The 14,194-nt window shown below is 33.6% G+C and overlaps 1 protein-coding gene across 1 annotated transcript; it reads right to left on the minus strand.

Moving 5' to 3' along the window:
• Nucleotides 1-5,482: 5,482 nt before the first annotated feature.
• On the minus strand, nucleotides 5,483-6,743 carry LOC132069417 (ethylene-responsive transcription factor 2-like). Its single transcript, XM_059462765.1, has one exon. It carries the CDS (start codon nucleotides 6,587-6,589, stop codon nucleotides 5,777-5,779), a length of 813 nt encoding a protein of 270 aa, XP_059318748.1. The 5' UTR covers nucleotides 6,590-6,743; the 3' UTR covers nucleotides 5,483-5,776.
• Nucleotides 6,744-14,194: the final 7,451 nt, after the last annotated feature.

Raw genomic sequence — 14,194 nt, forward strand, 5'->3', positions numbered from 1 at the left:
TTTCGGGGAAATTTCGGCAGTCTCCTCTCAGAATCGTTACTATCTCGTAACCGGTACACGAAATACCAACAATGCCTCACAGACCAACATATATATACGCATATCGTAGCATATCACGACGTCACAGTGCTCCCGACATCATTGACGATTACAAAAATAATAAGCATACCTCGTAGGCCCACCAAACCGCACCTATTACACTTTCTTATTTACTTCTTCTTTGATCCGAACTTGTACTTCCATCGTACTTTAATATCTTACCCGACATAAGCCTTGCATACCTTTTTGCTTACTCGCGTACTTCGTAGCTTCCAATATCGTTAATCGCCTTCTCTCGCCGAAATCAAAGGTCAATGTCGGAATTTCATTTCCTATAACTTGGCTCTACGGCACGATCTAAGATTTCAAAGAAGCGTAACCATCCTAGATGCCCCGTAGCCTCCGTTCATAAACGTGGCGCGCTTCACACCATAAACAGGACTCTACCGGACACGACTTTGCGTACAACCCCCTAGGACGAACCGCTCGATACCAATTTGTCACACCCTAATTTCCGTTAGGGCGTGACGGGCACCCGACCCTTATTTAGGGTCGAGCGAACCCGCCGACTCACATAGTTCTTATAATCACACCGGCCCTCGCATCATGACACAAATACATAATGAAAATTTTGCGGAGAATAGTGTACATTTTTCCTTTCTCGAATCAATGAAAATCCGGAACATATAAAACAATATAGGACTTATAATACAATGCGTAACAAATCGTCGGCCGACATAGCCGCTTACATAACCGACGTCTTATACCCACAACACCGTACCGCAAAGTCTCTAACATATACAAAGCGTCATAACATAATGCTCGACTCGTAGCGCTCCGAGGAACCGGAGCTCGCCGATCCCGCCGGAATGTCTCCTACTAAAGTCTTCGCTCATCCGGGTGTACCGCGCGGCATGAAACGCACCCCCGAAGAAAGGGGGTCGACGGAATATATCTTGTATGTAAAGTACGACACGTAGTAGCGGGATCATACCGAAGTAAGAAGTACGTAAAATCATAAAACTTGCCTTTGCAAACACGTATTACGCATATCAATGTCATAAAATCATCATATGAACATATAACGTGCCCCGCCCCTCCCTGCAGGGACGCGGTGAGTAAAATCATAACACACATATATAAACCGTTCATGTAACGTGCCCCCGCCCTCTAATGAGGGACGCGGTAAATCAAAATCATAACATATGCGTATGCGCATAACGTGCCCCGCCCTCGAGCGAGGGACGCGGTAAAAGGAATCATCATATGCCATCCCGGCCACCTCTCCCATATCATCATATCATATAACATGCCCCGGCCCCGCTAGCAAGGACGCGGTAAATATAACGTGCCCCGCCCTCCGGTGAGGGACGCGGTGAACAATGCAACGAGGTGCTCGAATACATACCTGGCCCGGACGCAGATGAAGGACATATTGAGTCGCACGAGCAATGAGTAGTGAGAAACTATATGCACATAAAATATTTTCAAAGACTCAATGAAGTAGTCAACATGAATCATCATTTAAAAATCCGGACAATAGTCATATCAAATAGCTTTCGGACGGTACTCGGAAACACATCTTATATCATAAGTATATCAAAGTATAATAGAGGCCATAGTCGTATATCAAATCATTCCGAGTCCGCCTATGTAAACTTAAGTCATTGTACGTTAGAGGATCATTTCAAGCATATCGAGGTAATCCGGTTTTGTTTGCAAAAGTTAGGGACGTTTTTAGACTTAAAATCTTTTAGGAACAAAATCCTTTATTCACTATTTGAAACCCAAACATACATAAGACTTAAGGACTATATGAAGTGTGTCACATTATGAGCAATTAAGGATCATACACATACTCGGAACGTAAGAGCGGAATTACCCCCAAAGCACAAGTCATGTCATACCTTAGTACGTCTAAGACATGCCAAGAGGAAAAAGTAAGCCTTACATACCTCGATCGCTTCCTAAGCTAATCCAACTCGAGCCTCGACTTCTCACGATCTACAATAACATCGGTAGGCATCGAACATTAGCCATAAACATCGAAGAACCCAATTCCAAGCCATTACTTTTTCTCGTAAATTTCGACAAAGACCTCCCCTATAAATTGGACATCCCCGAGAATTTAACTCGGCCAAATCATTATCAACAATACCAACAAACATAATATTTCCGGCTCCAAAATATTCCATAGAATAGCCCACACATTATTTTCCAAATTTTCCAACCAACCAATTCGCGATATAACTATTTCATAATTTTTTTTATTTCCGTAACGAAGTCGAAATTAATACTAACAACATCAATAGAAACATCCTCCACATTCTACAAGTTGAATACATTCATTTTCATTCAAAATTCTCTTCAAATCTCATTCCATGATTCACAACGCCAACAAATGAATTTATCACACTATTTTCTCCGTTCTAGATCGGTAGAACTCTAAATAAACTTATTAGCAATGAAAAGGAACCTTAATATTACCTCAAGTGTGCAGCCACCACGTCCACCCCCTTCTTTTTGGTCGATTTTTAGCTCAAATTGGAGGCAACGCAACGTAGAACACTTTTCTCTTCACGGCTTCGGATTCGGGGCTCAGATTTTGGTCAAAATTGATCTTTTCTCTCTAAGCTCTCTTCTCTCTTTTTCTCCAGAATTTTCTGGGTGTTTTGTTTTGAAAATGAGGAGAAAAGGCTGATTTATCACTTAAATAAACATGGGTCATGGGCCTAACCCGGTTGGGCCCGGTTTGGGCCTAGCCACCGACCTTTTCGCCTTAAAACGTCCATATCTCATTGTCCCGACATCACCCGTGGACCCACGACATATGGTTGGAAAGATAATTCAATTATCTACAACTTTTGTATTTGGTATGTTTCCAAATTCTAAACTTATAATACCGTTTCTGCCCCTCGAAGTCGGATCACCCGAAAACGTTACTTAAAAATATTTGTTTGGAGGACTTCCACTTTGATTTGGCTCAAGGGTCCTTCTTGAGTTATGTTTAACTTCGCATATGTGATTCGTATAAATTGTCACATGTCCCAAAAAAATCTCAATGTGTGGGCCCCACCTCGGCTTGCGAATAATCGGCGCACAAAAATACGAAATATAATACTGTCAACGTGAGTTTAAATTATGTAGTAACAACGTGATTGTCAATGTTTGAGGAAGCATGTGTCACGCTCAGGATCTGGAAATGTGGAGTATAACAGGTATATGCTAATGTTTTTGGTTGAAAATTTTACTCTTTTGAATCTGTTAATTATTTCCTACTCACCATTTGCTGATTAGAAGCCTGGACACTCTGTGATATCTATCTCGACATTGAATGTATTTCTTCCAAGGTAGTTATATTCACTCTCTGAATTCATGAATGTTTAAATTTGGTTAGGTATATGGCTACCCATGAACTAGATTCTTGTGACATATATTGATGCTTCTGTTTTTTTTTGCTTAAATGATTTTTAGAAGTTAAAACTAATTGCAATCTTAGAAATTTAGGAATATGCATAATAATAATTAAAAGAACCAAAAACGTAAAACAAAAATTGAAAAAGAAGGAAATGGCTACCAGTACGAAGTACGAACCACGCTCCATATATTAGGATTTTAAGCAATAATTTAAATATTTAGTGATCAAAAATAAAAATATTATATAAATGTATTGTTATAGTTTATTGGTTCTTTTCGTACTCATAATAAATTTGTTTTCCAATTAAATTGTTTTTCTTTCATGTTCCTAACTATATTGGTACTTTTCGTATTCTCTTCATATTCTCAAATTAAATTATAATTAATTAATGTGTAATAATATCTATGCTTCTTCATATCTTATAGTAATATGTTTTTACGTAATATTTCTTTAATATCTTATTATTTTAAGTTGAGGTATTAATTTTTTTTATTACTTATCTTTGTTATTAGGAAGTTAAAGTAAAAAGAAAAAAAGATTTGACATTTAAAAAAAAAATGATTGCGTAGGCAAGTAAGAAAGGAAAAAAAAACGTTAAAGATAAGAGGGTGAAAAAAGAAGGAAATAATGTAAAAATAATGGAAGAGATTCGTTCAATTAGATACTTATATACATATATTAAAATGTATAAAGATATAACCACACTGCAATTATACAGGGGTTACAACTGGTTTAGGAGAATAATTTGAGGTCTATTGAGACCAACACCGATTCAATAGAGGTAATATCTATGCTAAAAGATGGACACATTCCCTATAACTCTATTATTTCTGAATGCATGTCCTTGGTGAGCGAGTTGGGACATCCAGTGGTAAAGCAAGTCTATCGTGAGCAGAACAAGGTGGCAGATTTGCTCGCAAAAGAAAGAGCAGGAAGAAGCTTTTTGACAACGCGAAGATCATTGTAGTTCCTCTGGTGTTTGTAAGCGGCGCTTTTTGGGCAGACATTTTAGGAACTACTTATGAACGTGAAATTAGTTTTTGTAATGGTCAATCTTTTGGAATGTCCCCTATTATGTAATAGGCATAAGAGACCTGGATCCTATGTAATTATGTGCATATAATATATATGACAGCAGTGTATTCTATCCAAAAAAAAAAAAGAATATAATTGGCTAAACTTGAAATATTTGAATTTAAAAATTAAAAAGAAAATTTTAACAAAATTAATGTTCCGATGTCTAATCCGCGCTAAGCGCGGATAGATTCACTAGTATTAAATGTTTTCCGCATTCTATGTTACCTTAGAATTCGGATTTATGATGTAACCTGATGGGAGATTAAGCCAAAGTTTCAAATGTTTATAACGGTCAAAATTTACGTTCACATATTTACATCAAATCAATGCATGTATATGTGTTAATCTGTGTTTGAATATACATAAATACCACCTAATTATATTTAGTGAAAGTATATTTCGATTTCATTAAATCAATTAACCGTGATAAGTTGAATTAGTTTAATGTAAACACCTGATTAAGTATTTGGTTAATAACCACAGCTTCAAAAAAGAATTAATCTCTGTCGATATATTTTGTCTAGCAAATCGTAAGGTAAACTTTCATTTTAACGAAAAATATATATACAACCCGCTTCTCATGGGCTGCTAACTTTCTAACACGGGTTGGACTGAGGATGCAGGGACGGATATATCTTACGTCAACCAATGTAATGTGACATTGTTTTGTGGAAATTTTGATTATTTATCCACTTTTTCAAATGTTAACATTGCTTAAGAAAAATCCAATGTATTTCGTTGCGAAGATGTTACGTATTCCTTTGTACGTTTGACTGATCTTTAGCCTAATGCTCTCTCTCCCAAAATAAGTACTAATAACTTTGCAAAAAAAAAAAAAAAAATCTCAAAATAAATGTCACCTTAGTAATTCTAGATAAAAATTGATAAGTGCTTTCAACTATGTCCTTAGCATTAAAGAAGTAGTTCTCTTTAATATTGATCAATGTGCAAAAAATCACCTAAAAAATAGAAATAATTTAGTAAACTCTATATTATATTTATTAATTTTTAATGAACGTGTTTTTTGCTAAGATGACACTTATTCTAGGACAAATTTAACTATTCTCAACAAAACTTACATCATTAATGGGGAAAAGGAAGAATTTCAGCGTTATGACTTATGATAGTGCCATAGCGGAGTACTTTACAATGGAAATTCATTCATTCAACCACAGGCCTACAGTTTTATCAGAACTCTTAAACCCAACTATGTAATCATTGAGAAAACCGAACCTGACCCACTTATGCTCCTTGAGCAATCTTCTTCCTCCTCTTATCCGACGATGAAGAGTGCTCCGGCGACATTAACGATCTCTTAGAACCAACTCTAACAGGTTCAGGTTCACCAGAATTAACCCTTAACGGAAAATTCAGCAATGCACGTGATCCCCGCATGCGAAACGCTGCCTTATCATAAGCAAACGCTGCATCCTCCGCCGTCTCATATGTACCCAGCCATACCCTTTGCCCCTTTTTCGCTGGATCCCTAATCTCCGCCGCAAACTTCCCCCACGGCCGCTGTCTCACTCCTCTATAATGCTTCGCCTTCTGCGGCGGCAGCGCTGCCACTACTAGTTGTTCCTCTTTCACCTCCGGTGGAGCGACAAGTTCCGCAAAATTCCATATTTCAGGTGATTGAACTGAAATTTGAGCCGAGGATTTATCAGAAACAGCCTGTAAAGGTAGGGGTAAGGTCTGTGTACACTCTACTCTCTCCAGATCCCAGCTGGTGTGATCATACTGGGTATGTTGTTGAACTGAACTTTGAGGCTCTAATTTGACGTCGGGGATTGCAGGATCAGACAGCTGGGATCCATAGCTAATGCCATCATTAAGGATGTCGGAAAGAAATGTGTCTTCTGTATAATTAAATTCATTTGACAAGTAATCAGGAAACGTATTGGACTCAATGCTGTTGTTTCGGCTGTAAGTTGAGGTTGAATTTTCGGAGCTTGTTGTTGTTATTTGATTTTCCCATCCCAAGTCTTCAAGTAACTGAAGCTTAATTGATTCAAGAAGGGTATAATCATTTTCAAAATCTATATTTCCAAACATGGTTACTTTTTTTTTTTTCTCTTTGGAAAGGATGAAAAAATCTTACTTATGGTGATGGGTTTAGATTGTTGAGAGTGAAATTTAGAGGAAACAGATGAGAACATTCTTTGTGTAATGGGTGAATGGGGTATTTATAAGAAAACTGGTTCATGCACCGAGCTAAGTTTCATGATTGGAATGATTATAATAATGAAGGAAAGTTTGGAATTTATTGCGGGGGATTTGAGCTTCCATGAAGTTTCTAACAGGAGAAAATTTTCAGGACTTTAGAGGAAGAGGTTTGCACGCACGTGGTTGTTTCTATGTGATAACTAGATGGCTTATGCGTCTTTGTCTGTATACCAACACTTTTGGATTATAATGTATTTATATGTATGTAGTTATGTTTGGATAGTGATAATATATATATATATATATATATATATATATATATATATATCTATGTTCAAAACACGATTAATATAACGTTGTAGTTTGTCTTTCAAAATATCTAAAACTTTATTATATTTGGGTTTGCTATGAATACAAAGTCGGCAAAAATTTATTAATACTTTTTAAAAGAGAAGACTTGTTTAAAAGGAAACTATTTTCCTCTCTTTGAGATAAGACAATAGCAATATTTAAGCATCAGTTGATACTTTCAATTTTAATTCGATTAATTTAAAAGTGTAAAATACTTATTATTTTTTATCAAATTTTGATTTGGATAATTCTAATTCAAATTATTAAATTAATTTTACATGTTTAAAACAAAACAAAGTAGAAATTGATTTTCTATTTAAACGAAGAAATACTATTTAGTTTAGCTCATTTTACTTGTCATGTTGTCTTTTGCATGGTTTTTTAAGAAAACGTAAATTAGAATTATGATTTGACTAATTTACCTTATTCATTATTTGATCTCCATTTGATATTAATCTCTTTTCACATTTATTAGAGTAAGAATAAAAATGAAAAAGTAATTAAATTCTATCTTATTTTAAAATATAAATATTTTAAGTATATTTATTTTAGTAAACATAACAAATAAATGACATGGTGGAATAGCAAATACAACAATTAAATAGCTAGATTAGATCTCAGGCTAATATAAGAAAAGAAAGAAAATTGTATGTATTTGCCTACTTATCCTTTTGAAGAAAAGCAATAATATGGAGTCATTTTTTTCTTTGTGCAATAATTTTATTTCTTTCTACACTAATGGGTTGATACGCATGTGGCAATGAATTCACTATTATTGACTTGATGGGGATACTTTGGGAATTACATGAATATTGTTTGATTTTTTAATATTTGGGGTGCACGTTTTTTTTTTTTTTTTTGACATTGCTTGTTTTTTTTAATATGGGGTCTACTTTTTTTTTATGAGTTTGGAGAAGGTGGGGTCCACTTTTTTTTTTTTAATATTGCTTGGCGCTTTTAGTATGGGGTCCACCTTATTTTTTTTATTTTTTTTAATAGTGACTGACGACGAAGCATGGATAAACCGATGGTTCTATATAGTACAAAAATAGAAATATAATAAAGTATTTCTATCTTCTTTTTAGAAGAGTTGGTAATATAAAGTATAAAATGTCATTTTTTTGCCATCAAAATAAAAAAGTGGGTGGGACCACAAAGGATTTTTTGCCCTTAAATAAAAAGTGGGACCAAAGGACGGACGATGATCTTGCTTATAAAACTCTCTTCTATATAGTAGTAAAGTAATATATATATATATATATATATATATATATATATATATATATATGTGTGTGTGTGTGTGTGTGTGTGTGTGTGTGTGTGTGTGTGTGTATTATGTTTAAAACACGATTAATATAACATTGTAATTTGTGCTCCGTATTCATGACTTTATTATATTAGTGTTTGCTACGATTACGAATACAAAGTTGGCAAAAATTTATTAATACTTTTTAAAAGAGAAGACTTATTTAAAAGGAGAAATTACATGAATATTGTTTGATTTTTTAATATGGGATGTACTTTTTTTTGACATTGTTTATTTTTTTAATATGGGATTCACTTTTTTTTTTTGGATATTGCTTGATTTTATTAATATGGGATTCACTTTTTTTTTCCGTGAGTTTGGAGATAGTGAGTTCCACTTTTTTTTTTTTTTTTTTATATTGATTGGTGTTTACTATGGAGCCCACACTTTTTTTTTTTTTAATTGGACGGACGACGAAACTGAGCCAAACCGGCTCTTCTATATTGTTAGAATGTATTAATGTTAATACTACAATTTCTTTTTTACTCTTTGGATGGTGCTATTTCCAATTATGTATAACTAGTTAATTTGCTCGTGCTTCGCACGATCACGAATGACCTCATCGAATTGCGAATTATCCTTCTCCAATATTTGAACATTAAAAATAACAAACGGCAAATTGTTTTAAAAAATAAAAATATTAAAAATATTTCAACTAAAGTTAATATTAAAAATAACAAAATACATATTCTCGTAAAAATCATATATGTTGAAGATACTTCAACTTAAATTAAAAGATAATGAATGGTATAAAAGTATTACTCTTTAATCAATTTCTTCCTCCCCCCCCCCCCCCGGCCATATATACATAAAAAGAATGGATTCTTCATCTTCGCGGCGTATTCTACACACCTTCAACAAATTTATGAAATATCTTTCCGAAAATTTAGTAGAAAATGAGAGATTAAATTATTATAATACCAAAAACAAAACAAAAATGAATATATAAGTAATATACATAAAAAATCTAGAAAAAATGCTTAAGACAGAAAACCAGATATGGATTAAGGCATTAATTACATTTGTACTTATTCAATGGTGGAGTCCTTGAGGAGAGAATATGTAACAGTTATTTTGCCTATTAGTCCTAATTAAAATATTATAAATATCAATCGATCTCACTTGTATTGTGCACGACAAACTTCTTAAGGCCATTGAAAAGATAGTGTCAAGTCTTTATTTCAGAATTTATGTTGTGTTGAGACACATTCCTTGAATTTTATTCTAACTTTGGTGTTACTACGCTTTTGTCTTCATAAACACATTGAAGAAGAATTTTCAATTAGTAAACCTTGCGCAGGTACATGTGAAAACGTAAGCGCATGCTTCAAATGTTTATTAAAATATCAAAAATTCTCCCCTTATTCAGCATGCTTTTTTCTCTTTACCAAAATTCCTACTTAAAAAAAAAAAAAAAAAAAAATCTCTCTCAACAGCAATCAAATTGTCATTTTTTCTTCTTTAATTTTTTTGCAAAATTTTGATGCTTCAGCAAAATCAAGAATAAAAACATGTTCTTTCCCATTATTAGTTTCTCTTATCATTCATATAGATAATAAGAAAATTGAAGAGAAAAAGAAAATGTTGGAGCGACACTATACATGTACGCCAGAGAATATTATACCCGAAAATGAAAGTCGTAGTACTGTTAAAAATCAATACATAAGAGTACATATACGTAAAAACAAAAATCATGTAAATAATAGTGTCAATGACCCCAAAGAAGATAATTAAACGACAAATGTAATTCATCAACTTTGTTAACTTCTTTATTGGAAATTCTAAACACCTCAAAAAGCCTACTGCTTCTCTAAAAGCACTGTCTGAAACAACAACATATATTAATAATTAGGTTAAATAAAAAGTAAAAAATACATACTGATTCTCAGTAAATGACATAGGAAATGGCAACGTATAGGCAAAGTAATGTGGAAGAATATAATATAAAAGTAAAAAAGTACTGATAAAGGAACGTGGAAATGACAGTATTAGAAGTAATGGGGATGAAGATGAAAGTAGAAAAATAAGTAATGGCATTGTATGAATGAAAGAGGCGTGGGTTTGTGGTCTAGGATTAGATGGGAATTAATTAACTAAAAACTCAGGAGAGAGAAAAGCAAAATTGTTGGGAGACATCGTTTGAAAATAGACATGACTATCTGGAAAGGATATGTAGATTATTTTTTTTAACTAATTAATTAAATAATATAATAACGGCAAAAAAGTTGAGAATTAAGATAAATGTAAATGCTGGGCTTTTGGGCTGCCACATTAGCGGGCCTATGTCCTACTTGTATATTTTGGAAAAAGATCAAATATGTTCTTAAAGTATTTGAAATTAAGTAAATGTGTTCGTCGTTAATAGTTTAGTTCGCATATGCACTTACAGTTCAATAGTTGGATTTGGTCTGAATATGTGTTAATTTAACTAGAGCCCCTTAACTGGATTTGAATGAGTATTATTCATGGGTATCATAGATAAAGGGTATATCTGCTCAATTTTACATATTTTAAGGAAATATCTTACCCTTTTCTGCTTTTAATCAGCTAATTAAGTTAATTGGGGGCTCCAGTTTAATTAAGTGCATATATAGACCAACTATGAAGCGGTAAAAACATATGTGAGCTAAACTATTAACGAAAGACACATCTTCGTAATTTCAAAATAATTTAAGACATATTTGAACCATTTTCGTTGTATATTTGGAATTTAGAAAATTATAAAAAAGGTACAAATGATATGATCTGAGTCATTTGACGTCTAAATATAATATCCTGAGTTTTTTGCCTCAGTTCTTACGGATCCGTTTTTGGTCTGTCTAGCACATAAACTTCATCACACCTGTTTCAAACAGGTGAATTCAAAATTTAAATACCATGAATCTGAGGATAAATACTTATTAATATTGAGTATTTATGTCAATTTAATGATATATGGTATATGCTTTTTCAAACACGATTATCACAAAATTATAGTTAACTAATATATGTTTTCAAGAGTCCGTAATTCTCGCACGACCAAATTGATTTATAGGATTCAAAGTTAGATGTAACTCTAGGATTTGAATTTTATGGGTTCAATTTCGAAGTTATATTACAATTATTTTGATTTATTGGGTTCGAAATTGTGACGCCCCTGACAGAGGACGGGTTGATGACAACGGGTCAAGCAGGACTGTCAGGCTTCTAGGCCAGCAAGCTTCTGAAAATGAGTTGCACATGACACCTTAGGCGAATTACATATCAGATAGGAGAGGAAAGTGAAGAGCTTTATATAACATAGCTCAAGTTTATATGGTACACGCGCTTTTGGGGCTTATGGCATAACTCGAAAAGACAAAATCGTGTGGGCCTAGCAACAAAGCGGACTATACGATGTCATGGACTTGGATCGTGACAAACATGGTATCAAAGCCAATACTCCTTAGTACGATTGCGGGGCAAACCTCAACGAGGAGGCTAAGTCCCTAAATGGGAGTGGATATATGTGACGTCTCTGACGGAGGGTGGACTGATGAGGGCTGGTCAAGCAGAACTGACAAGCTTCTAAAGATGAAGTATACAAGACACCCTAGGTGAATCCCACATCGGAATAGGAGAGGAAAATGAAGAGCTATACAAGGCATAACTCAAGTTCACATGGTATGCACGTTTTTGGAGCAAGATATGTCGTAGCTCAAAAGACAAATTGGTGCAGCCCAAGGCCCAAAGCTGACAATACGTGCCATGGACGTTGTGACAGAAATATATTTTTTGTACTAATTTAGTGAATTTTTCAAACTCATATGCATAATTTGAACCAAATTAATGTTACTATTTTTGGACAAACTCGTAATCAATGCATTAGATCTGCTCCTATTCAATATCTACTATTTGTACTTATCTAGTGAATATTTAAACACATACAAAGTTTGAGCTATAGTTACTGCATTCGGATGAACCCATAAACTATGCACTAAATCGGCCCCTGCGTGTTAAACTTAAATTACATTAGTTGATCATGATTTACGGGATAATAATTAATATAAGGATACACATATTTAATCATGGCTAAATGATTAAATGCAGTATAAAAACATATGAATTTATGTGTTGATAGATTTAAATTAAACACCAATTTGGGGAAAACTATTCAGAGAATAGGGCTGCTAATTAAAATTTCAACTTTATTACGTTCTCAATTTGAACTTCTTTCTTCTTTTCTCGCTTTTCTCGTTTTTTAAAGAATGGGGGTTTACTTAACAGATGCGAAAGCAGACAGTTATTAGTCAACTTAAACTGATCAACTTTTAAATTTTCTCCATAAAACTTTTTTGTCTACTTTTTTCTTTAAAAAAAATCAAAAAAGTTACAAATTGTCCCTCAATAACAGCTTTTCAAAGTTTTCAACTTGTTCTTTGATTGCAATTCATAATCATGATAAGATATTCATCTTAGCCAGATGTAACATCATTTCCAGAATCAGTATTTGCGCTTATAATAAAAACTATAACTTTAAATCTAAAAAAAATGAAGATCGAATATTTATCGTAAGCCGGGAGTGGCAGAAATGATAATCTCTTGCAAAGCACTAAGGATAAATCCTGAAAATGGTAATTAAACTATTATCACATATTAAAACTCCCTGACAATATTAAAAAGAATCTTTAGATACGTCTGTGTTTATCATTTATTTTTAATGCGTTCGAGATCTTGTTTTTCCATCCAAGTTGGACATAACCTTCAGAAAATAATATCCTATAAAGTTCGCCAAAAAAGGGTAGTAGAATTGTCTTTTCTCATCTTTTAGGTTAGTGCTCCATTTAAAAGTAAAATAGGAAGATACACTCGTAAGTTCCACTTCAAAAGAACCAATTTTAAAAGGGGGGAAAGGCGATCTACTTTCGAGCTATCTCTGGTTCTTTGATTCGAGACAATTTGGATTCATAAATTGTCTTAATATTATTGGATAAGTGTATATGAAACTTCAATATAATGTCATATTAGAAAGCAAGGTAGGATGTAGGGTATAGGGTGCTGTAACTTTGGTGCAGACCCTGTTTTTGTATTGAAAAAATCATCAAGTATATAAGAATTATTAGTGGAAACCTAATAAGAAAACAAGCTCTAGGTTTTTTAGTAGAAATGGAACCTGCTAAAGCTTTGTTGCGTCCTTGACTGGTGTCCGATTTCCTGCATGAACTTATAATAGAGCACTATTTATTTTGGTTTTGTTTTTTTATTTTTAATTTGAAATTATTAGAAACGCACAAACTTCAAATCCTGGAATTTGAATCCGCTTCTGCTAGAATGGATAAGTCCAATGACATCGATTGATTTTTTTTTTTTTTTAACTTTATCAATACAGTAAATGCAAGTGCCCTTCCTATTTTCCTCTTTTCTTTCCTCTTTCCCTTCCTATTTTCCTCTTTTCTTTCCTCTTTCCTATTTTCCTCTATTTCTAGTGTGAATTCAAGTATGTGTGTGTGTTAGAAAAAATGATTTTTTTTGGTGCAGATGATATTATATTATATTTATAACAAAAGATGCATACACTTTAAACACAGTAATAATTTAATAAGTATAAAATTACTCTGGCATACCTTAATTTTATGAGTTAATGCCACATTATTAAAAATATATGTCGCAGCTAAGAATTCTCTCAGTTTTTCCGTTAGTGCGCTCCGGAAAGAAGGAGCAAAGGCAAAAAAGCTCAAGTGATTTTCCCTTGACTACTGTCAGGCCAGGGAAGATAACTGCATAACCTAGGGAATACAACTCCATAAGAGCGAGAAAGTACGGGGATAGAAAGAATAACATAGGTCATCGAAAGGAACTCGGAGACCCACCAAAGTACG

Source organism: Lycium ferocissimum, chromosome 9 (genome assembly GCF_029784015.1).
Source record: "Lycium ferocissimum isolate CSIRO_LF1 chromosome 9, AGI_CSIRO_Lferr_CH_V1, whole genome shotgun sequence".
Classification (NCBI taxonomy): Eukaryota; Viridiplantae; Streptophyta; class Magnoliopsida; order Solanales; family Solanaceae; genus Lycium; species Lycium ferocissimum.